General features: G+C 38.6%; 1 protein-coding gene across 2 annotated transcripts in view; it reads right to left on the bottom strand.

Moving 5' to 3' along the window:
* Nucleotides 1-21,989, bottom strand: part of LOC113062315 (ephrin type-A receptor 7) — a 128,199-nt gene extending 106,210 nt beyond the window's left edge. For both annotated transcript variants that reach the window (XM_026232074.1, XM_026232075.1), the window contains exon 1: nucleotides 21,833-21,989. In XM_026232074.1, coding sequence (XP_026087859.1) covers nucleotides 21,833-21,911 — 79 coding nt within the window. In that variant the 5' untranslated portion in view covers nucleotides 21,912-21,989. The remainder of the gene's footprint in view (nucleotides 1-21,832) is intronic.
* Nucleotides 21,990-24,554: the final 2,565 nt, after the last annotated feature.

Below are 24,554 nucleotides of genomic sequence, written 5' to 3'. Positions count from 1 at the left end.
AGAAACTCATGAATTTTCATGCTAATTAAATCAAGAGTCATTTAACCAAAGTTGTTTTTTTGTTTTTTTGCCAATATCAGGGCAAAGTTCATTGACTTTCCCAGATGTGATGTATTGACCCTAGCCTTTGGCAAAGAAAAGGTAATCATTGGAAGACCTTGCATCAATTTCAAGCTCATCGAAAGCAAGTGCTTCCGATCAAAACCACCAGAGGCACATAGGCTATGGAAAGTAGTAAAAACGTGGGCAGAACACTGCAAAAGTCCATTGTGGTTCATCACTAGCTTTTTGACCAATAATTTTCCATAAATGGTTTTCCTACCAAAACCAACGAGTGTATTTTCCTGTGGTGAGAAAATGATCTGCCAAACTTGTTTACCTTAAAGGAAACATTAATCAATGATGGCATTGTAAATATGATCCAAGATACCCTTTCAATGCTCAACGCTGTTAAAAGACTATGCTTTTGATGAGTAATTTAGCCACTGAGAGGGTCATATGGCATTTCCATCTTCTTATTTAGTGTGGAGGAACGGAAAGATTGCACATTTAAATTTTGGGTTGTAAGGAAAGAGGAAGGCGAAACCATTTAGGAGGCTGAAATGAAAAATTTGACAGGCATCACATAAAGTGAAAAGGAAAAGGTCCTAACCCTGGTTCCTGTGGCACCCCAATATCTACCAGCCCACACATCCTCTGAAGAGGCCCATCCACTAATGGACACATCTCAGGGAGTTTAATCAAAGCACAAGGAGAGGGTCTCTCTCTCCATTTCTCTACTGCCAATCATTTAAAAACCTGAAGCTCAGAAGCCTCTTACAACTGGTGCCCTAAGAATGCGGTGCTGAATAAAGAGAATGAAAGTCAAGGAGAGAGGGAAGAATGACATAGAGGTGCAGGTGAAACTGCAGACTGTGGAAAGAGAAAGAGTAGAATAAGAGAAATTACATAACTACACAAACCAAGCCATATGTAAGGTGGACACTGCAACTACCTTCCCTATTGACAGTTTTTCCACAAATACAGTCTACAAGACCCTCGATCCTACACAGCAATCTGTATAAACCACAACAATTCCAACACTTCAGTCCAAAACATTTTCTCTTCCATCAAAAGTGAAAAAAATAAAAACTTGTTAATATGCAGCTAATACATGTCAGAAACAAAAAATGATGTAAACTGTCTAACAGCTATAATAATCAAATAATCAATTATCCATCTCTGACTTGTCCTTTTATTTGACTGAATTGTGAACAATTTTGCTACTCAATCTGCATGATAAATGTACACCAAAACACTGGCAAAATTCACTTTAAGCAGATGTATGCGAATATAATTTGCTATCTTCAATAGGTACTGCCAAAACCATTTCACTAGGAAATACACTTAAAAGTAATTTCATGGCTATGGTAACTTTAGATAACTATATTAAGACAGTCTTGTTACTGTTACTAAAACACTTACAAATGATTTGTGTTAATTGAAATAAAGATGAATTAAAATACAAGTATCAGATGAGAGGCACATAACAAAATCATAAAACAAACTAAAATGAAAACTTAAAATCTAAAAATATGCTCAATAATACTGAGCATCTTCTGAATGTAAACATGTTAAGAAGAAAAAGTGTTCTGAATGTGAATCTGTTTTTAGAATTGAAATTATTTGACATTGTGTGCCAACAGAATCATATTTTGTGTGTTAGCAATCAAGGAAAACAGCATGTTAAATTTATTAGTGTGAGTGGGTGTACGTGTGTGAGGAAGCAATATATTCAGCTGAACTGCTGCTGTCCCAGAGTCCTGGTTCATATCACATCGCTAAAAAAATCTGTTTAAAAAGGAAAGGAAATGAAAGATACAGACTGGGAGTGAAAAAAAAAATACTGGGAGGCTCATCTACATCCATCCTGAATGGACAGATTGAAATTTAAGGTTCATAGTTCATAGAGGAGGAGGAGGAAAACGGAAAAACGCTAGGCAACTTTCAGGAGACACCATAAATGCAAACAAGTACATAAACACACTCACACAGCAGTGATTGAATGCAAATTCAAATGCAAATGCTCCACTGCTAGTTTTCAAGCAGCCTGGACTGCCGATGGTAAGCATTTGAACACGACAGCCCAGACAAGTTTGAAATGTCAAAAAGTGGAGTGGCACTAAACAGTTTCACAAGTGCATGTCTAGACCTCAAACAGAAGAATGTCCACTTGGCCAAGCCTGTAACAGCTCAACTGTTAAAAAAAAAAAACACACACACACAAAAAAATGCCGTTCTCAAATCTCCAGTCTCTCACACATAAAGCCTAATCAACCTGAAATAAAACTTTCTACTAAGAAGACTCCAGAAATCACTAGAAATAGGAAAAACCAACTTGGGACATGCTAATGTGACAGACTCTGGTGCTGAGTTAAGAATACTGATAGACTGCTAGCTTGAATATACACACACAGCCTTAGACTCTTAGGGCAAGAAAGAAGCCAGGTAGTGTTTTAAATCGCTGCACTATTTAACAGTATTCTCAACTCTAAGCTTTCACAACCCACAGAACAGCCCTGAATTTTTCATCACATCTGCACTCTCCCGGGCAGGAGCAGCTAACAGAGCGACATGTGCATGTACGATCAAGAAGACTGTGTAAATGAAGCTAAAAGCACATTTCAAGGCATATGTACACATTGTAAGCATATCACAGCACATCACATCACACGTGTGGAATTACATAATAGCACTGGAATTTCAGAAGAAAATGCAAGTCATGCCTGAGCAATGCCGTTAGTGCGTTGTTGAAAAGGCATCAAGTTGCTTAGGCGTTTGCAATGGTTTACAGCATATTGCAAAAAAAGTTGATTGAGTGATCTGGGTGGTGTTTGGTTGGTTAGTTAAAAATTAAACCCACTGGGATTTTTCAAGCTTTAATAAGAAATGAGGCATTATTCATGCTAGTGCAGGACATGTTATACAGAAGAATTTAATATTTAGCCTAGTTCAAGGAAAAAAAATACTTTTAACAAAAATCACTAATTATTCTCAACACATTTTCTTCGCACAGGGATTTACTGGAGGGATTTCGGAGTAATGCAACAACATGCTGTTGTTTTAATAATACACATCTGCTATGCTGGTATTTGTTGTTATTTTTAAGGTGCAATGGCATTTGATGGGCTTTGTTTTAGTTGTATTTGAGGATTTGGAGGACTCAGCTCTGAAGTATTTGTTGAACTTTGATTCAGCAATAAGAATGTGAACTGACTTTGATTCAGTAGAATGAAGAAACAACTCAAATACTGAACTTAGACGCTACATTCTGAAAAGTTGAAAACACACCAACCATTACAAAATTGACCTATTAAAACTATGCCCATCAATAACGCCCACCATCTCTCATTGAAAAATGTTTTTTTATATGTTGGCATTTGGTGACATTGATTTGAACCTTTGCAACCTGTGAGGAAGTATACATTGTACACACACACTCTAGAGTTCAACAGCTTGAGGTTAGTCATTTTTTTTAAAGAAATTAATACTTTTATTCAGAAAGGGAGCATTAAATTAGCCAAAAATGGCAGTTAAGACTTGTACAATGTTACAAAAGATTTGTATTTCAACTAAATAATAAATAAAAAATCAGAATTTTAGAAGATTTCTGAATGGTCATGTGACACTGAAGACTAGGGTTGGGCCGATAGACAATGCCCCCGTCCATGGCAATGGCTGATGCGCCAGCATCGTGATCCCCAAACCCTCCCCCCTTTTGAATGCACAGCTGCTTTTTAATTTCGCTATCACTTTCGAGATTTGCAATCACATGTAGAATAATCTGTTTATACTATGGAGCGGCAGTACTTTCCATACATTTTACAAGATTATATGTTTGTCAGTGGTTTGTCAGGGGAAGATTTGGCCTAGTGGTTAGAGAGTATGACTACTAACCATAAGATTGTGGGTTTGAGTCTCGGGCCGGCACTACCATGACTGAGGTGCCCTTGAGCAAGGCACTGAACCCCCAACTGCTCCCCGGGCGCTGCAGCATAAATGGCTGCCCACTGCTCCGGGTGTGTGGTGTGTTCACAGTGTGTGCGTTCACTGCTCTGTGTGTGTGCACTTTGGATGGGTTAAATGCAGCGTGCAAATTCTGAGTACGGGTCACCATACTTGGCTGTATGTCACTTCACTTCAAATCATTCACCAGCATCCTCAGTCATCTCACTTTACACCGTGTCTACAACGGAACACGACAGTTGTCATGTGACGCTGCCCCACATCAGCTAAAGACTTTTACACTGGACGCGACAAAGCGACCATTGAAAATCATTAGAAATTTGTGTCAGCACATCATAAATAGAATGCGCCATATGTGATGAATCTCTATTATAGATCAGTGGTCCTATAGCATTTTGTCTCCGCTCTCATCCGGTCTAGACCCGGTGTTAGGAATCGTTACTTGTTTTCCCATATTAGGGTACACCCCCTAACTCCACACAACTCCACACACTCAACCTTACCCCCTCGCCCATGTCGCTCGGTCCATCGCGATGTTTCACTGTTTCATCGTCCGATGCCAAATTTATAGACAACGACCAACCCTAGTGAAGACTGGAGCATTTGTGCTTTTAGTTTGATTATGGCACAAAAGGTGGTTCAATGGTTCTCAATGTCAAGCTAGCTATAAACTTTGGTATAGCGAAGTCATACTTGAGAGAGAGACAGTGAAAGAGTTTGTGCTTTTGAATGGAGAGCAACAGAAGTACTGGTGTCATCAACCATCCACACAATGACACAAGGCCACCATAACATCAGTCATTCACTGAAGTCCACACAACTGGATGAGCTGCATTCTGGGTCAGAAACAGTCTAAGGTACATGGGCACAAAAAAACAAAGGGCCAAACACACACACATTCCCTGCCAGGTGAATCCTATTTTTCTCATTTAGACACTGTCTGCTAAATTGTCCTTGATCTCACCTTCAAGGAGTGCTTAAGTAATCTACAGTTACCTCAGAGGCAAGGAGAAATAAAGGGTGACTCTGTAGCACACACACAGCCATTACCTTCTCTGTGTGTGTGTGTGTGTGTGTGTGTGTAAGGAAGGACAAGCTTGCAGAGTGGATAGAGAGAAGGAACTGGCACTTCCTGAGAGCCTCCCCATCTGGCCCTGAAAGAGAGGACCACACCACCTCGCCAACTGACCATCTGACCACACATTACATGACCATGCACTACACGCACACATAAAGGGATTGTTCGCTGAAGAACTAACATTTTTCATTTACTCATTCTTTGATTCCAAGCCTGTGTGACTTTGTGTTCAACATAAAATAAATTATTTAGTAGGATGTCAAAGCTGCTATTTTCCAGACAGTAAGAGTGGATGAGGACTATGGACATTTACATATTCACCCTGACAGAAGGAAAACAGCAGCAGCTTTGACGTTTTGCTAAATATTCTGCTAATACTATGTTATTATAATATATATATATATATATATATATATATATATATATATATATATATATATATGTATATATATATATATATATATATATATATATATATATATATATATATATACACACACAAGTTTGCCCATTTACAAAGAAATAAAGGATCTATAATTTTTATGGTTAGTTTGTTTTAACCTATAAGAGACAGAATACCAACCAAAAAATCCAGAAAGTAAACATCATATAAAGGTTAGAAATTGATTTGCATTTCAGTCAGTGAAATAAGTATTTGATCCCTAAGTAAAACATAATTTAGCACTTGGTGCAGAAACCCTTGTTAGCAAGCACAGAGGTAAGACGTTTTCTGTAGTTAGTCACCAGGTTTGCCTACATCTCAGAAATTTTTTTGCTTGACTGTACAGATAGTGTTCTTGGGGTCCTAATCAGTGTTTCTCTCCCTTCAAGTTAAAGCCAAAGAGCTCAATTTTGGTCTCATCTGACCACAGCACTTTCTCCCAAGCCTTCTCTGAATCATTTAGATGTTCCTTGGCAAACTTTAAAAGGACCTGTATATGTGTCTTCTTGACCAGGGGGACCTTGCAGGCGCTGCAGGATTTTAGTTCATTATGTCGAAGTGTGTTACCATTGTTTTGCTTGGCGACTGTGGTCCCAACTGCCTTAAGATCATTAACAAGCTCCTCCAATGTATTTTGAGTCTGATGCCTCACCTTTCTTATGATCATCCTTATCCCATGAGGCGAGATCTTGCACGTAGCTCCAGACCAAGGCCGAATGATAGTTGCATTGAATTAAGTTCATTTCTGAATAATTGCACCAACAGTCTCCTTCTCACCAAGCTTCTTGCTGATGGTTTTGTAGCCCATTCAAGCCTTGCGCAGATCTACAATCTTGTCTCTGACATCCTTTGACAGCTCTTTGGTCTTGCCCATGGTGGTGGGAGAGGATGGAATGAAAGATATAGATTGTGTGGACCGGTGTCTTATACAACCAGTGTCTAATGAGCTGACATTAGGAGTACAGTTTTTTTTAAAGAAATGTATACTTTTATTTAGCAAGGATGCATTAAATTAAAAGTTATAGTAAAGACAATATGTACACAATAAAGATACATTATGATGTTACTAATGAAACAAAAGATTATTTAGACATATAATGCTGTTCTTTTGGCCTATATACTATACATTTATATATATATATATATATATATATATATATATATATATATATATATATATATATATATATATATATATATATATATATATATAATCCTGAAATAAAATATCTCTTATATATATATATATATATATATATATATATATATATATATATATATATATATATATATATATATATATATATATATATATATATAATCCTGAAATAAAATATCTCTTTATTAAAGCATGTGACACCAAAGACTGGAGGAATGGCTACTGAAAATGGAATAAATTGTAAACCAAGTTTACAATGAAGGTGGTTTTGCGCAGCTATTCAGTTAACAACGGCTCCGTGTACAGTAGTAACAGCTGCTCTATGTGATGGTATTACCTGATGGTATTTACCACTGATTAGAATAACCGGCTTTACTGACTAGATGCGCTTTAATCATCGGCCGATATATATCGTGCACCCCTAAATAATAAACTTCTATCAGCAAAAACTCAAGAGTCCTGAGAAATCAGCTTCTTGAACAAAACAAAGTCTTCTAAAAACTGAGAAAAAGCAATCACAGTGCACATCTGGAGCATTCACAAGATCTTAACAAGAGTAAAAAAGTAGATAAATCAAGCTGTTATCTCTATAGCGTATCTATTCCAAGCATGCTAGGATTTATATGACTCTAGATTAAACACCAGTTGTGATATTACAGAAACGTTCCACTATACATTTTTTTAAGTATCAGGTAAATGATCTGTTTCAAGCTAGACAATATGCACAATGTTATATCTGAGGTTCAAGCTAACCCTGGCTTGGGGTTAACCATTCAGTAAAATGCTCACATACACTTTTTGCCCCCCACCCCCCAGTTGTTTTCAGTTGTTTTGATTGCAATCAGAGAAACCATATAAATACACACAGACCCAAACACTTCACATGCAAATTGCAGAGCTTGCGATTCAGCCATACAGATAGCCACAGTTCTGGCTCATTTGCCTGCAAGATTGCAGTCAACCCATTCATGACAAAAACAATAACATACAGTAGGCACATATTTTGACAGAAGATCCCACAATCATTTGTGAACAACGTGTTAAAGAAAAATAATGTCATTCCATTATTTAGAAGTCCTGCATTACCATTCTTTAAAGATTGTTTTTATTTGTTTATTTTGTTTAATTTAACAACTCTAACTGCAATTGCATCAAACAACGGTATTAACATCATTCAATGTAAATGGTGATAATCGTAATGAAAAAAAAAAATCACAATTACAATTTCAAGGGAATAATTGGCATTATGATTTTTGCCATAAACGTGCAGCTCTAGCACATAACTGAATTATAAACTTAAGTTTAAAAGTTAATTTAAAGCTAAATATAATTTTTTTAATAGACAGAAAAATGAATTACATTAGTACATAACATAATTACCAATAAAGCTAATTGAAAAAAATGTATGTTTTGGTTTCACAGACAGGGCTTAGGTTAAGACAGGATTAGGCCATAGTTCAATTAGGACATTTAAGATCAGTCAGCAAGTTTCTTTCAGTTAAAACAGCCCAGACATGCATTTTAGCCTTGGACTAGGCTTAGGCCTTGTCTGTGAAACCAGGGGTAAAAATCCTATATAAATGCTATATATTTTGAGGAGTTTTCATTTTAAACAGTGGTGCTTTAATTAGTGTTCCCTTACATTTAAGACGATGCACAAAATGTAAAATTCAAATTAATAACTCAAGCCCATCTCTAGACCCCTTCAATAACACAGCCTATGTGAAAGCTCCCATATTAGTTGTTTTTAAATATATGTAGTTCTGCAGATCCCTTCCTCAAGTCCGCTAAAATATGCCTGCCTAGTATCGGCCTATTTTCGTCCGTTATTTTGACGTTGAAAAAGGAAACCTTTTTTTTTAAATATTTTTTAGACATGGAAAATCGATTTTACAATCGATTCAATGAACACTTATGTCTTAAAAATCGAAAATGATTTTTTCACAAAAGTGACAGCCCTATCTAATCATATCAGTCCATTCCCTGGAAACCAACACCAACTGTTCTTCTACCACTGGGAGCAAGAGCAATCGTAGAAGTCAGGCTTACTAAACCTGTGGCCCTGATCTTGGCTCTGGGGAGACTGAGTAAAGCTTTCATGCCAGAGCATACAATTTATGAATTTATTCATCAGCGGGAAACCACGCATTAAAAGGTCGGGCAATTTTCCAGGTCAGTGGTCAAAGCTGCATGGTGAGGAAGAGAGACAGAACACTGTTCCTATCGAGCCCCTGATAAAGGGGGCAGAGGGAGATGGAGAAGGCATGCAGGAAGGCTTATATCCGGCATGTGCAAGGTTGCCGTCCTTAATGAGTTTGGAAGGTCAAAAGCCTCTTCAAAAGATTAATGGGGTTTTTCACATCACCAGAGTGCTGCTTCACGGGGATCTGAGGGGGCTGAAGGGGAAATGGCCCTGTCGTAAAGTCCATGTCATGCTGGAATACCAGACAGGGAGAGGCAGACATATCACACCCATGTGGGCTGCTCAGCAAAGAGTCAATTGCTTTAAGTGTCTTAAGCATCTATCAGACATCACTCAATGAGCAGGGAGATGATACTTAAATTCCATCGGATGGTAAAACCCTTTAAGATGAGCGACAGTTCAGCCTGTACTATACTGTGAGGATGCTGAAACATTAAAAGTTGAAGTATTTTCCCAGTGGGGATGTGGTACGTGGCTTTTGTTATGAGCTTTGTGATGGAATCCACCACTGATGTATCGGCAGAGAGATTTTCTGGACATTAGGTCTAATAAAACAAGGACTTAAGCAACGATGAAACACTAACAAACTTAAAAAGATAACACTGCATCTTTTTACATTGTGTTAAAGTTATCAAGGACTATCTTATTTCAAACATACTGATACTCTGGAATAACATTTGAATATTGATGAGGTTAAATCATGGACTGGACAACTTGAGGCATGCAACTGTTTACCTGTGGGAATGTCCAAATATTGCCTTTCTGGATGTCTTTAATCTTCTAAATCATACTAAATCTTACTTCATAATGGTTTGATTCTAAAAACTAAATGCATGTGAAAGGGTTTGCATGTGCGCAAAGCTCATCATGAATATTTAATGAGCTAAGCGCCAAGGCACTCAATAGTCCCTTTAGACAGTTCTAGGAACTAAGTTCTAGGAACTAGCCGGTCGGGTAGCTCCCCCGGGCCATTTCCTGGTTGCATCCGCACAGCCAACAGGAACTCAGAAGTGACGTAAGCTGGTGGACAGCAATGTAATTTAAGCACAGCATTCAACAACATAAACGACAAAAGGATGGAGGACGTAATCGAAGCTGTGTTTTTGATGTATATACTTTGTTACTTGATTTTGATAATGGAGATAGAATGTAGACATAGTAGTTATGTGATAGAAAGAGCAAATCAGAGGACTAAGAGACTAAATCTAATAAGGCAACTTGCATTTCTGCATATATGTTTAAAACTGCTTTGACTTTGGTGTATCCATTTATTGCCATTTTTCTTCTTGCAGCCTACTGTAAACTGCTCCGTGAATAATTAACTGTTTGGTGTTTTCCATAATTATTTTTTATTTTGTATTTTAACACCATTTTTGTATTTTAGCCTAATCTCTTAAACAGTCATATGGTATGCCAGAAATGTAAATTTCCACACAAAAAAAAAAAACACTGAAAATGATATGCCTATTTACTAACATTAGAAATCAAGCATTTGAATAAATATTTTTATTCCAAAAAAAGAAAACATTAAACATTAAAATTCAAACTTTCAAAATTTGAATTAAAAAAAGAAATCAACCTTTTTTTTTTTTTTTTTTTTTTTTTTGATCAATACATTCCTATGCCATAAACAAAATTGTGCCATTCCATATGTAAACCAATTATGTCAGTTATTGGCTTTTAATTAAATAGGATCTCCAGACAGATCTAGATGCTCAGGTGCCTGGACCCTAGACCAATACTTAGTTCACTCTGGGAAAAATTTGTCAATGTTGAGAAAAATTGTGTTCTGCATTTAAAAACTATAAACATGAAACGGAAGAAGCTCACAGTCAATTTAGTTGTACGCACAGCGAAAAGCACCATTTATTCCAGTCTGCCTTATTAATTAAGCCTTTAAAAAAGCCATTAGTCTGTAGTCTTACATAAGCCCACATCTGCATGTGTGTGCAGCCCACAGCATCTCCGAAAACAAACCTGTCCTCTTCATCGTCCCTATCAAGCTACTGAACCACATTAAGAAAATGTGAGAACAAACAAACTTATTTTCACAGCGGAAATGCTTGTCTAAAGTGCTTTGAATATAAAAGATCAGCAAACAAGAGGTCAGGTACATACACAGCATGTTCTCTGCCAGCTGTCTGACACATTCCAGCTCTGTAAATAGATAAAAAGCAGCTGCACAATGCAGTTAAAAGGACAATCAAGTAGGGGTGGAACAATAAATCGATGTGCCAGCAAGATGTTATCGATACTCTGGCACCAAGTATCGATATTTTCTAAAAAAAAAAAAAAAAAAAAAAGTTGATAAGCAGTTAAATGTGTTGGTTTACACAAAGAAACAAGCTTTAATAAGTTCAAGAACAAAATTATACATTTACTTTGACATGTTACATTTTATTTACATAACTTTTTGTGCGGTTTTCTATCAGTTTGGACTTGAATAAAGAGAGAAAACTTACACTTAACCTTTTTTTACAGACATTTTGTTCTCATTGTTCGACTGTCGTGATTTATAATTATTGGATTATCTAGAAATATATTGATTATCCAAGAATTGTTGTATTCATGATATTATTGTACCCTTGAAAAACAACTGTCAGAATGCTTGATTTCAATGTTTATCCAAAACTGAAGATATAAAATAATTTTTTCACCTTTATGAAGCTGCACGGCATTCCAGAAACATCCATATTCTCCTGGAAATAAAACAATCCATCTCCTTCACAAAACCACCTCAGACATGACTCCAATTCCAGGAGAATTCCTGCAGATCCAGCAGAAAAACATTCCTCACAGGGAATGAAGATGAATCCAAATGACCCTTCCCCTGAAGCCGCAGAGAACAACACAGCATCGATCCATATATGGTTCCACTCAATACAGGACTTGGTCAATTTGTGAGGAAACACATCAAGCTTAATTTAAAAGATTTCAAGCAACGATTCTCCTATGACATCCACGCAGGCTATTATGGGTAATCATGACTGTAAGAGTTACATTGGCTGTGTTACCCAGTCAGTCAATGACTGAAGAGGCAGTTTAAGCTTCTTCCTAAGAAAACTGGTTTCAGATAAACGTCCATGACATCTTTAATAAAAGTGAATTCTACAACAAATTGAGAATAAGTGAGTTTTAAACATACCCAAGCAAATATTTAATGACTACTGTGATTATTTAAATAAAGAAGTGAGGTCTGCACACTGAAAACTACTGCTCCAGAGGAATATAATTAAGCTCAAGCAAGGTTTCGACCTTCAGGTCTTCATCAGGCACAGTCCTGGTGAATACGTTGTGACGCTTAGTGTATATACGTTGCAGAAAAATTTACACTTAAGACTGATTTTGTGGTCCAGGGTAACAAATATCAAGGAAATAATTTTATTTCCATGTTTACAGGCTTTCTGCCGAATTAAAAAAAAATCAATTTAATACTTTTTATGACCCTTAAGGGAGCACAAATCAAATGTATATTGTATGAGTGGGGTAGGGCATATCTATCATAATATATTAAACTGTAAAATGATACTTGGGTAAGCCCGCAATAGCACTTATGTGCAAGTGAAATTTATTTACAGTGCCAAAAAATAAACACAGTCCAATGGTGAAAAAAATATATATAGGTGCACAAAGTACCAAAGAAACAACAAACAGAAAAATAAAGAGGGAATAATCCAAATGAAAAAAGTCAATATACAGGTAAGTATCCACAATATACAGGAGTTACAAAAAAGATCGCTTGAGGCACCACAGTTGCTCTCTCACTCCGACTTGGTAAACAAGTGATGAGTTTTAATCTGGCCTGCCCTTATATAGGCCAGACTCCACCCCCTTCACATGGAACTTCTCAAACGGGTAATAAGAGACTGTTAAAACCCCATTACTTCAGGCATTTCGACTTCTTTTACACCAATTATTAATACTAAACACAAACTCAAACACGTAATCAACAAATAAAACATTAAACACAAAAATACTACATTCAACCATTTAATTTATATACACACAAAAACAAGGTACCCCCTACTAATATAAAACAATGGTTTGGCTGGTTTCCAGTGCGCTGCTGTAGCGCGGCGCAGTCAGTGACGTCATAACTGATCGCCGCTCAATCGCTCTGTTTGGCAGCGTCTCACACCGGAACACCGACCATCGCACGCCCAATTCAATATAACAAACACTGATTAGACAAGACAACATCAAACAACGTGCAGTGTGAGTGTGTGAAATGTCCGGGGTTATGAATATTGACGGATGTGGAGGGGAAGATGAAATAATGTCCAACACGTATGTGCCATCGGGAGTGCGTGTGCACCCGCGCTGCCGGCGGCGGAACACCAGGAGGGAAACGAGCGCGAGTTATTACAAAGGTAAGTATTTCTGCTTAAGTGTAGGTGTGTGCGTGTGTGTGCCAGTGTTGCCCAGCAGTGACAATTAGGTCAGCTTTGTCACATTACCTCCCCCCTCTCCAAGCGACGCACTGACTGGGAACCGGGACAGGTAGTCGGCGACAACATTTTGTTTGACAGGTCGATGTCGTATCTTGAAGTTGTACGGTTGCAAGGACTCTGGCATTATGGTCTTTCATCGACTGGATCCAGGTCAATGCTCTGTGGTCAGTTTCCAGATCGAATTCTCGTCCAAGGAGGTAGTACTGTAAGCTGTCAAGGGCCCACTTGATGGCAAGACATTCCTTCTCTATCGTAGAGTATCGGGTTTCCCTGGGCAACAGCTTGCGACTAAGGTAAACAACTGGCTTTTCTTCTCCTGAACTTCCTTGTGCCAACACTGCACCAATTCCTGTCGCTGAAGCATCCACTTGTACAAGGAACCGTTTTGAGAAATCTGGACTCTGTAGGACTGGGCTGGAACACATATTTTATTTCAGAGTGTTGAATGCTGTCTCACAATCCTCAGTCCAAGGAACTGGATTGCTTACTGACTTACTCAGTAAGTCCGTCAAGGGTACTGCAATTGAGGCAAAGTTTGGCACAAATCTTCTGTATCAGCCCACTAACCCTAGGAAAGACCTCATCTCCTTCTTTGTTCTGGGTCTTGGGCTCCGCCGAATTGCCTCCACCTTGTCCACCTGTGGTCGCAGCTGGCCATTGCCTAGGTGGTATCCAAGGTATCCAGCTTCTTGACGTGCCCACTCACATTTATTTACATTCAGTGTCAAGCCAGCTGCTTGTATCTTCTCCAAGGTTTGTCGCACATGCTGAAGATGCTCAGGCCAGGAGTTACTGTGGATCACCACATCGTCCAAATAAGCAGAAGACCATTCCTCGCAGCCCTGAAGGACTCGATCCATTAACCTCTGGAATGTGGCAGGTGCCCCATGCAGGCCAAACGGAAGGACAGTAAACTGGTATAACCCCAGTGGGGTCCGGAACGCTGTGTATGGTCTGGAGGCTGGATCGAGGGGCACCTGCCAGTAGCCCTTGCACAGATCCAAGGTGGTGATAAACTGGATCCAGGCATTGGGTAGACATTGGATTGCGCATTCAGCCTACGAAAGTCGATGCAGACACGCAGTGTCCCATCCTTCTTTGGTACGATGACCATGGGACTACTCCATTCACTCACCGAGGGCTCTATTACTCCTAGTTCCTTCATCATCTTGATCTCTTCCTTTAGAGGTTACACCAACCTTTCAGGAACACGGTAAGGCCGCTGTCTTGAGGGTGCTGGGTTGGTCAGGTGTATGGTGTGTTGACACATTTCAGTCCGACCAGGTCTCTGGGGGAACAAAGCAGGAACTTGGTTCACCAGCTGCTGTAGCTCTTCCTTTTTCACGTCATCTAGGTGATCCAAGCTCACCACTGACGTCTGTCTCTGAGCTTCTGCCTCTGAACCTTCATCCTCCACATCCTCCACCTTCCGTACAAGAAGTGACGTCTCTGTTGCCTTACCGGTCGACTCTCTCCACTCCTTCAACAGGTTTATGTGGTAAGTTTGTTTAACTTTCCCTTTGTCAGGGTGGTGGATCTCATAGGTCACTGGCCCCATCTTGCGGACCATGGTATATTGCCCTTGCCACTTGGCCAACAGCTTATTCGATGATGTTGGCAATAGGAGTAGAACTTTCTGCCCCGGCTGGAACTGTCGAAGTCTTGCATGCTGGTCATACCATCGTTTTTGAGCTTTTTGTGCCTCTTGCAGGTTCTCTTTGGCCAGCTCCCTATACCGCTCAAGTCGATCTCTCATCTCTAGAACATACTGCACTATGCCTTTCTCCTCAGTTCTGGATGCAGGGTCTTCCCACCCTCTTCTCAGTAGGTCCAATGGTCCCTGCACTTGCCATCCATAGAGTAGTTTGAATGGTGAGAACCCAGTTGAGGCTTGAGGTACTTCTCTGTAGGCAAAAAGCACAAAAGGCAGCCACTTGTCACAATCCCGTCCCTGTGTCTGCAATAAACTTACGTAACCTGTTCTTAAGGGTTTGATTAAAACGCTCCACCAGACCATCTGACTTCCTAGGGCCCTTTGTGCCGCCCTGCAACAGACTACTGTCCAAGTCCGGCAGTGGCTGCAGACCTGCCTTGGCTTGTGCCCGGGTGACAACAGGACATGACACTTCAACAGTGGCAGAGGGAGTAACAGTTTCAGAGTCTTTGGTGGTTTGTAACAGATCATTTAGTACTGGTAAGTCTTGACCCAAAATCATATCAGCTGGTAGGTTATCAACTATGGCAACATTTAACAAGTACAATTGATCATACACCTCAACAATGACTTCAGCTCTAGGGTACTGATTTACATCCCCATGTACACATTGAAGAGCGGTAGTGTTCACATAATTTAACGGACACCTTACACATATTTTGACTCTCCTCTACAGAGTCTCTAACATTGTCTTCCTCTCTGGGAACATAACAAAATCCAGTCAATTTTGCTTTTCGCACAGGACACACTGATGCTTTGTGTCCGGGCTGTTGGCAATAAAAAAATAAATTAGTCCCTTGCCCGCAGATGATTTTTGTCCTTGTGCATGGTCTATACGATCAGCACGACTTTTCTCAGCTTCAGCCCCAGAGCGATCAGAAACAGAACGTACAGTACCTCTAGGTGGTTGAGTGCGCAGGCCTCCCCTGTGAGCATTCAGGTACTGTAGAGCCAGCTTTGCTGCCGCCAGGCCTGTCATCGGCTCATGCTCCCGTACCCATGTGCGAGTATCATACGGGAGTACACGAAGAAGCTGCTCCAGGATAATAGCCTCACCAATCTCCTCTTTAGTATGCTCCTCGGGCCGTATCCATCGTCGATACAGATTCCTCAAGCGATGGTAAGTTTCTGTTGGGGACTCTCCCGCTAGAACAGAGGACACTCGGAAGCACTGGCGGTAAGTTTCTGGTGAGATGTTAAATTTCTCCATCAGTGCCTCTCTTAGATCAGCATACACCTCCGCCTTCTCCTCATCCATCGCTAAGTATGCCTCCAGTGCCTGCCCTGTCAGCAACGGGACAAGTCGAAAGCTCCACTCCTCCTCAGGCCACCCCCAGGTCCTGGCCAACCGCTCGAACCGCCGAAGATAGTTTTCGATGTCTTTCCCCTGCTGGAAGGCTGGCATCTTTGGTTCAGACCGCTGCATTGGCTGACTTGGTGCTGGGACATTTGTGGAGTCTAGGACATGTGCTTGCCTGTCTCGTGTAGGCCCTCCATCCGCAGACTATCTAGGTCATACGAGATCTCTGCAGGCCGTGCTGACTGTACGTGCTGACTGATCAAATTTACATTTGATTACTTACATTTTTGTAGTATTTACATTACCTGAATAAAAATTTACTTAACCTAATAAATTAGTTTCATAGCTCCCTTTTTTTCGATTGCATTTATTTGTGCTGATGTTTGCAATGTTTTTTTATTTGTTCTTATTTTATTACTGACTTTTTACTAATCGTTTTTTTTTATGAAAATAAAACTTTGCGTTGAAGAAAAGTAGCTATTTGTTGTCTATGCTGTAAATTATAGCTTATATAAATAAATAAAAAATCAGAATCAGCAAAAATCTGTATCGACAGATCACACTAACAAAAAACAAGATCTGAAAATCGTAATCGGCCAAGAAAAGTACAATCTCTAGTCCAAACACCATGTAAAAATGGATTTTCCATAAGTTCGCTTTAAGAAAAGGGATGAGTCAAACATATAAATTTTAAGCATATAAATATTTAAAAGTTTAGATTTTTAGAAGGCACAATAGCTTACATATTGTTACATAGTGCTTACATAGTGTTTTACTCAATACGTACCGTGGTCCGCCCCAACCCTCGACCCCCAGAATCCTGGCCCACTTGAGGTTGACCCCTCATCTCAAATATGAAAATGCATTTAGAATATGTTTTTTTTTTTTAAATAACATCACGTAAAACAGACCTACTGGCTTCCCACATTACAACTACGATCATCAAAACACATGGACAAACAATACGGAATGTTTTATGCACACTAGTATACCAGTCACTAACACCTTCATCTTCCAGGTGTTGAAAATGCACCCGCAGGTGAGACATGATGAGCACACACTCTCTGAGTTTAAACTAAACTCATTTGTGCATTTTTAAGCCTTTTCAAGCTAAGAATCAGCGTTGAGAAGTTGCACACACTGTTTGAAGATTTGTGTGTGTGTGTGTGTGTGTGTGTGCATTCATCCATATAGCACAAAAGACAAGGAAATGACTAAGTTCTCTTGACTGAATAGCTTTTCTTACCTCAACAAGGATTGATCTTTAATTTACACAGTGAAATATGCATGTTATTTTACATTTGTTTACTTTTACATATCTGGGCCTGAAAAGTCTGCATTAAATTCTCTTACAGTTATGATTACAAACTCATTCTTCTCCTCCATACACTATTTTGAATGTAAATATAATGTGAATGAAAATTGAAAAAATAAATTTATATAGTTCATATAATTAAATAACTTTCAGGAAAAGTTGGATGTTTTATGTCGGACTTATGATGAGGAACCGACTATTTCTAATTTTGACCAAACTCAGTCTACCAATCATTGACTATCTTTACCCCAACAAACCCATCTCTAATTGCTGATGTAATACAGAAATGTAATTCCTCTTCAAGCCGACTAGACCCTACTTTTTTCCTGAAACACTGTATCCCTGTTATTTCTGCCCCAATCTCACACCTCATCAACATGTCTTTCATTTCACTGTTCCTGTCTCACTCAAGACTGCTGCTGTTACTCCTACTGTTACTTTTTGATAAAGCTCTCATTGGTTTTCTTTTGGAAATATGTTTCAAATTTATACTGAATGCATTTATGACTGTAAAGCATGCATGTGTGTGTCAAAATCGTAATTAAAATCGAAATCGCAAAATTGATAAAAAAATCGTGATAGGTTTTTTTTGTCCATATTGCACAGCCCTATTTGGAATTCACTTCCCCTGGCACTCAGAACAGTCACTTCTTTCACTGAATTCAAATCAAAGCTTAAAACTTATTTGTTTAACCAACACTATCACTAATTTACATTGTGTATTTGTCCGTTTTGTTTTCTATTTCTATGTCTTTACTACATAATCTGTATTATATGCAATGGCATTATTTGTAACTGAATTGAGCAAATGTCCAATGAAAATGTTTCTTTGTAAATTAATATCTGTTGCTTTGGTGTACCATGTTCAGCGTCCTTGAGCTTGGTAAGGCGCTATATAAATTAAGCATTATTATTATTATTAAATATGAAATTAGCTTAAATTAGCATTTTTTTAAGTTTCTATGGATATTTTGATATGTTATTGTGAATTCTTTTGGCTACAATAATTAAGTAAGGAAAATGTGATGTGAAAACCCTGCAATAATACTTTCTTCTGGCCAAATTTAAGGACAGCATTGCACTGCATAAGTAAATTCTAAATAAAAACAGTTTCTCAGTCATTTAAAACTTAAAAAATAGACTATTTTACTATTCTAAACATTTATTTCACACCAATTAAAGTATTGTGTCATTAATCTCAGTCTCACATTGCCTGCATTATAATACATTTTTAGTAAGTCTTCCATTACACTATTTGTATAACGCACAAGTCATTGCCTATATAGAGCACTCCAGATCAATCACTTATGATAAGGATATGTTTCAGTTATGCTGCCATAGAAGGCAGTGAGGCTGCTAAAATAGAGCAAGGATGTTGCGCAAACATTAAATTCAGAAACCGCTCACCTTTCCTCCTCCATACACTTCCTACAAAAAAGCATTTTTCTACTTTCGGGCACAGCCATCTCCTGTCTCCAGCCCTCACTGCTTCACTTTCTTTCTTGCTCATTGTGAGTCCACACATCACATCGGTCCACTAAATAAACTCCTGGATGTCACTATTACGCCTGCCAAACTCACAAATCACTCTAACCTTGCATGCACAGTCCAGCTGCCACCTTCAACAACAAGTACAGGCACAGCCAGCACAGATATCCGACCGGTCTAACCATTCACCATTAGCCAGGACTAAAAATCATGCTTTTAATAAATGCACTGGTATGAATTTCCTGGTGTTTGTTTGAATCAATAAATGAAGCTGAATGTTGCCACATTGTTCACACATTCAGGGCCCAAGTCCAGATTTTACACTTCTGCCAACGAAGAGAGTGTAATGCCATTCAGAGAGAGAACGAACAGAGTTCAATTGGCATAGTCTGTTGATGGAACCCAGCACAGAGATGACAGGCATAAAAAGCTTTCTTAGGTAAGTGCCCTCACATGGTCTGAATTGCACCCTGACAGAGTACCTAAACGGCACAGGAACAGCATGACCAGCATGGCAGATTCAACCGGCACATGCCTGAAAGTGCCACCACAACGACCACAAGCCCACTAAAAAGCAGTAAATAAGCCCAGAATGAGATGCCAAGGTGTGTTAAAGCTGAAGGGTCAGGAATGAGGGGCCTCCACCTCATTCTAGGAGAGATGGATTCAGCAAGCCTGAAAGAATGCTTATGCAGCTTTTGTCATATGAGAGATATATATATCACCGCATATAATACCATTCAAACGTTTGGGGTGGTAATGGTGAAAGTGTTTTTGTTTGTTTGTTTTTGTTTTGTTTGTCTTATCCTCACCAAAGCTGCATTTATTTAATAACAGTATTGTGAAATATTATTACAATTTAAAATAACTGTTTTCTATTATAACAGACTTTAAAATGTGAATGTGATGAACACACAGCTGCATTTAAAGGAGCCATTACTTCGGTGTCACAGGATCCCTCAGAAATCATTCTAAATATGCTAATTTGGTGATCAAGAAACTTATTTATTGATAATAATAAACTTATTATTATCAATGTTGAAAACATTTGTGCTGCTTAACATTTAATTGAAAACTTTTTTTAGATGATTCTTTGATGAATAGAAAGTTCAAAATAACCAAAATAATATATGAACAAATAATATATTTATAGATATACAAAGTATTTTTTGTAACATTACAAATGTCTTCAATGTTACTTTTGATCAGTTGAATGCATCCTTGTATCTTGCTTACTCCAAAACCATATAATAATAGACATATATATGCTATGTTATATCATTGCATACAAGTCTGGAAATTACAATAGGGGACATAAAATGATGACAATTTTCACACTTAGGTTAGCACTTTGTATAATTTGCGCCAACAAAGAGCTCTCACCCTGTCTGAATCCCACCTGTCAGTGACCAAATACAGAGAGAATACAGTGGGACTGAATACAAAGAGAACCGACACAGCAGGATTGGGATGTAATTGTGAACAAAGAGGTTTTCCGTACAGTGGGAACATATTCAGCTCAATCAGAAAACCTCCATATCACCGCAGCCACACAAGGCCTTTCAGAACACATCGCTTTCACAGCAATTAATCGCTGTCAAAACATTCATTAAGGCAACGATTCTAATCCAGTCAACCAGCATTCCAGCAGAGGACGGATGGGTGCTGGCAGAGTTCAGCCATGTGCATATGAGAGCATTACGTACGAGAGTGCAAGCAGGGGAAGAGAGAGAGAGCAGCTTGGCTCAGCTGGGCTTCTTCAGCAAAGCCAAATAGCCTGAAGGGAAGCAGCTATTATTTGTTCTTTCCCTCTCTGTGCCATGCCACTCATTAGGAAGCTTAGTTGACCTCACCTGAGCCTAATGCGACAGCCTGGAATCAAAACTGTTGAAGCTTTCATTACTGTCAAGCAATCCCACCAGGAGCAGCACAGTCAGAAAAGCTAAGCACATTGTGAATCCAGTATAACAGCCGGAATTTATTGAAATTTGCTTTTGTAGCATTATAATAAGGAGATCAAAATGGCATGACAATGAATAACGAATACAAGAAAAAGAAAATTGGCATAACAAAAAAATTATCAGATTATGACAACACAGAAAAAAATACATTTACATTTTCAGAAAGATATATATATAATCCTAAAAACATATGTACATATATGATTGATTAATTATCTTTTTTTATTCTCAATTATTTGTATCTTGTCGTTTTAATCTCCTCACTTAAAAACTGTTTATATTGACAATTTTGTTATGAAACAATACACAACCACAAACAACCACAATTTATTGCGATTTCCTTGTTTTAACTAACCAATTCGAAACATAAAATTATAAATATAAAACAGCTCATACAATTAACCATGATTACTTATTTTATTAATAATTAAAAAAAAAATGTTCCAGCCTGTCAACAGCGTCCTAGCGGATTCCTTTAAATCATTGTTTTTACAAGCTCATCGATTGACATTTCGATTTCAGTTTTAATCAAATCTTCTCATAATGCAAAAGCATTAGTGACCCGGTCCTTTCTGTATATGTTTATTAACTTTACAGCGCCGTAATATGAAAGCACACCTGAAGTGAGAGTTATAACTTACTTCCTCTAGACACTTCACGCAATGTAGTTAGGTAAACAATTTACCTGGCGTCTTAACAATTATAAAGACACATACCTTCCTCTGCACTGCACTCTTCGTTTCTGTTGAGCAATAATATCCAAAGAACCGAAATGATCGCTTTAAACTGCTCCATATTTGAATGACGAGGTCTGCGAGGCTCTGGTCATGTCGCAACCGAGCACGCTTGACTCACAGTACGGATGAGACGGAGCCGTCCGGACTACTGACACATACAGCGGTACTATGTGCCTTATTTGGCGCCACGGATGGGCGGGCACAGAGAGCCTGATTGACAGTGACAATGTCCAATGGAATATGAGTTCGCAGAGAAGGGGGATTAGCGGCGGGCCAATCAAATCACGCCTGATAAAATTCCACAGCACAGAGTTCTCCCCGTTGAATGGAGACGGTGTTGAAAAAGATGAAATTTGTTATCTTCAGCTCACATTACAAGCGGCAACTGATCACACTGCATGTATTTATTTATTTTTATTCAGTAAAAGGCGAAATGAGAAAAAGCTGTAAATACTATAGGATTACTTTCAGATTATTTTATATCTGAATGTTATCCTGGTATTAAGAGTTCATTTTAATGGTTTTATTTATATAAATTGTATTATTATAAGATTAAAGATGCTGTATGTAAGATTTTGACTTTACTAAAGCATAAAAAATACCATAATATGTTTGCAGATATTGCAGAAACATGCTAAATTAACATACTAGTTCATCTGAAAAACAATGCTACAGTCAGTTATTCTCCTTAGAAAATGTGCGTTCTGGGTGAAATGTTGGTCTTTGTTTTTGTTTGTGAAACCCACCCACTGTCAGTTTACCCAATTGTATTTCGACATCCTGGGTTGCCAATTGTTTGAAAACACTGCATATTTCATTTCAATCTGGCAATTTAACGTGTGTGTCAAGGAGGAGGGGTCAAGTGAAAAAAACACTGCAATATTTTGAATTTGTACTGGAATACCTAGTTCAACCACTCAATAGGTGTCAATCCTACTGTACAGTGATGTGAAAGCTCACAAAATTGCTAACACCAAAAACACACAACTGCATGAGTCAGTTTTGTCATGTCTCGCTCAATCTGACTGCCAGACTGCAATTCTGTTTATGTCGGACACAGGAATTACACAATTCAGTTTCTATGCTAATAGAGTACACCAGGGTATGTGACGTGACGTGACATTGAGCCAAGTATGGTGACCCATACTCAGAATTCGTGCTCTGCATTTAACCCATCCAAAGTGCACACACACAGAGCAGTGAACACACACACACACACACTGTGAACACACACCCGGAGCAGTGGGCAGCCATTTATGCTGCAGCGCCCGGGGAGCAGTTGGGGGTTCGATGCCTTGCTACCACCTAAGTCGTGGTACTGAGGGTGGAGAGAGCACTGTACATACACTCCCCCCACCCACAATTACTGCAGGCCCGAGACTCAAACTCACAACCCTTCAATTGTGAGTCCGGTTCTCTAACCAGTTCTCTCTAGCCACGACTTCCCTTAAATATATATATATATATATATATATATATAGAGAGAGAGAGAGAGAGAGAGAGAGAGAGAGAGAGTTTTCTTTATTTTCATGACCATGAAAATTGTAGAGTCACACTGAAGGCATCAAGGACTATTTGACCAAGAAGGAGAGTGATGGGGTGCTGCGCCAGATGACCTGGCCACTTTCTTTGTTATGTATATAATTCCATATATAATTCCACATGTGTTAATTCATAGTTTTGATTCCTTCAGTGTGAATCTACAATTTTCATATTCATGAAAATAAAGAAAACAATTGAATGAGAAGGTGTGTCCAAACATTTGGTATATACATATATATATATATATATATACACGTAATCAGAGACATACTGTGTCATATAAATTCAGGAAATTGCTCACTGTAAACATTAACATCTATTGCATCTTGCTGACACTCAAGCACAAAAGCTGCCACGAGACACGAGTTCCATTGTCTTCATTCTCATTGGTATTCATTGCACATTTGCATAAAGTGACTTTGTCGCATCTCTGGACATGCCAACATCTTGTCACCTGTAGCTCATTTCGCCTGAAGTCACCACCTCACTTTGAAAATTAATGAGTTCACATTGAACAGGGAGGCATTATTGTTTTTAATTTGCATATTAAAATACAGTTTAAAAATATCTTTATAATTTTCCTTGTTTTTTTTTTTGTTTTTTTTACTCACAATAACATGCAAAAAAAACACTGTTCATTCGCCACAGAATCAATTTCATGTGTGCATTTGCACACACATGATTGCAGGGTACACACACTACACAAAACCCACACTCTGCATCTATGTAATGGTGAAGCTTGCACCTATTGTTTATCATGGCATTACAATTTCATGCTAGGCTACCTCAAAGCACTCTATACTATAGCTCTGGCCCTTAGATAAAAAAAAAAAAATACATAAAGAAAGAAAGGTGCAGAGAGGCAAAAAAAACAGTCACTTGACCTTTTCATTCGGGTAAAAAAAAACAAAGGAAGGGGGAGAAAGAGGGAGGGAGTGAGGGTTGGAAGGAAAGTGGCTAAAGACACTTTTAGAAGCAAGCTCTATTTTAATGTGACATGGGAGCTCGCTCACTGTAATATGTGTGTAATCACTCGACATTCTCAGGGGACGAACTCACACACACTCACCACTTACAGCCAGAAAGGATCAGGGGGGTTAATCCCAGTTGTGCTGTACTAAGTGTTTTATTCCCCCCCCAAAAAGAAGCTCTGGAATCA

The sequence above is a fragment of the Carassius auratus genome, chromosome 44 (assembly GCF_003368295.1).
Source record: "Carassius auratus strain Wakin chromosome 44, ASM336829v1, whole genome shotgun sequence".
Lineage (NCBI taxonomy): Eukaryota > Metazoa > Chordata > Actinopteri > Cypriniformes > Cyprinidae > Carassius > Carassius auratus.
This window is presented reverse-complemented; position numbering and strand designations above follow the sequence as displayed.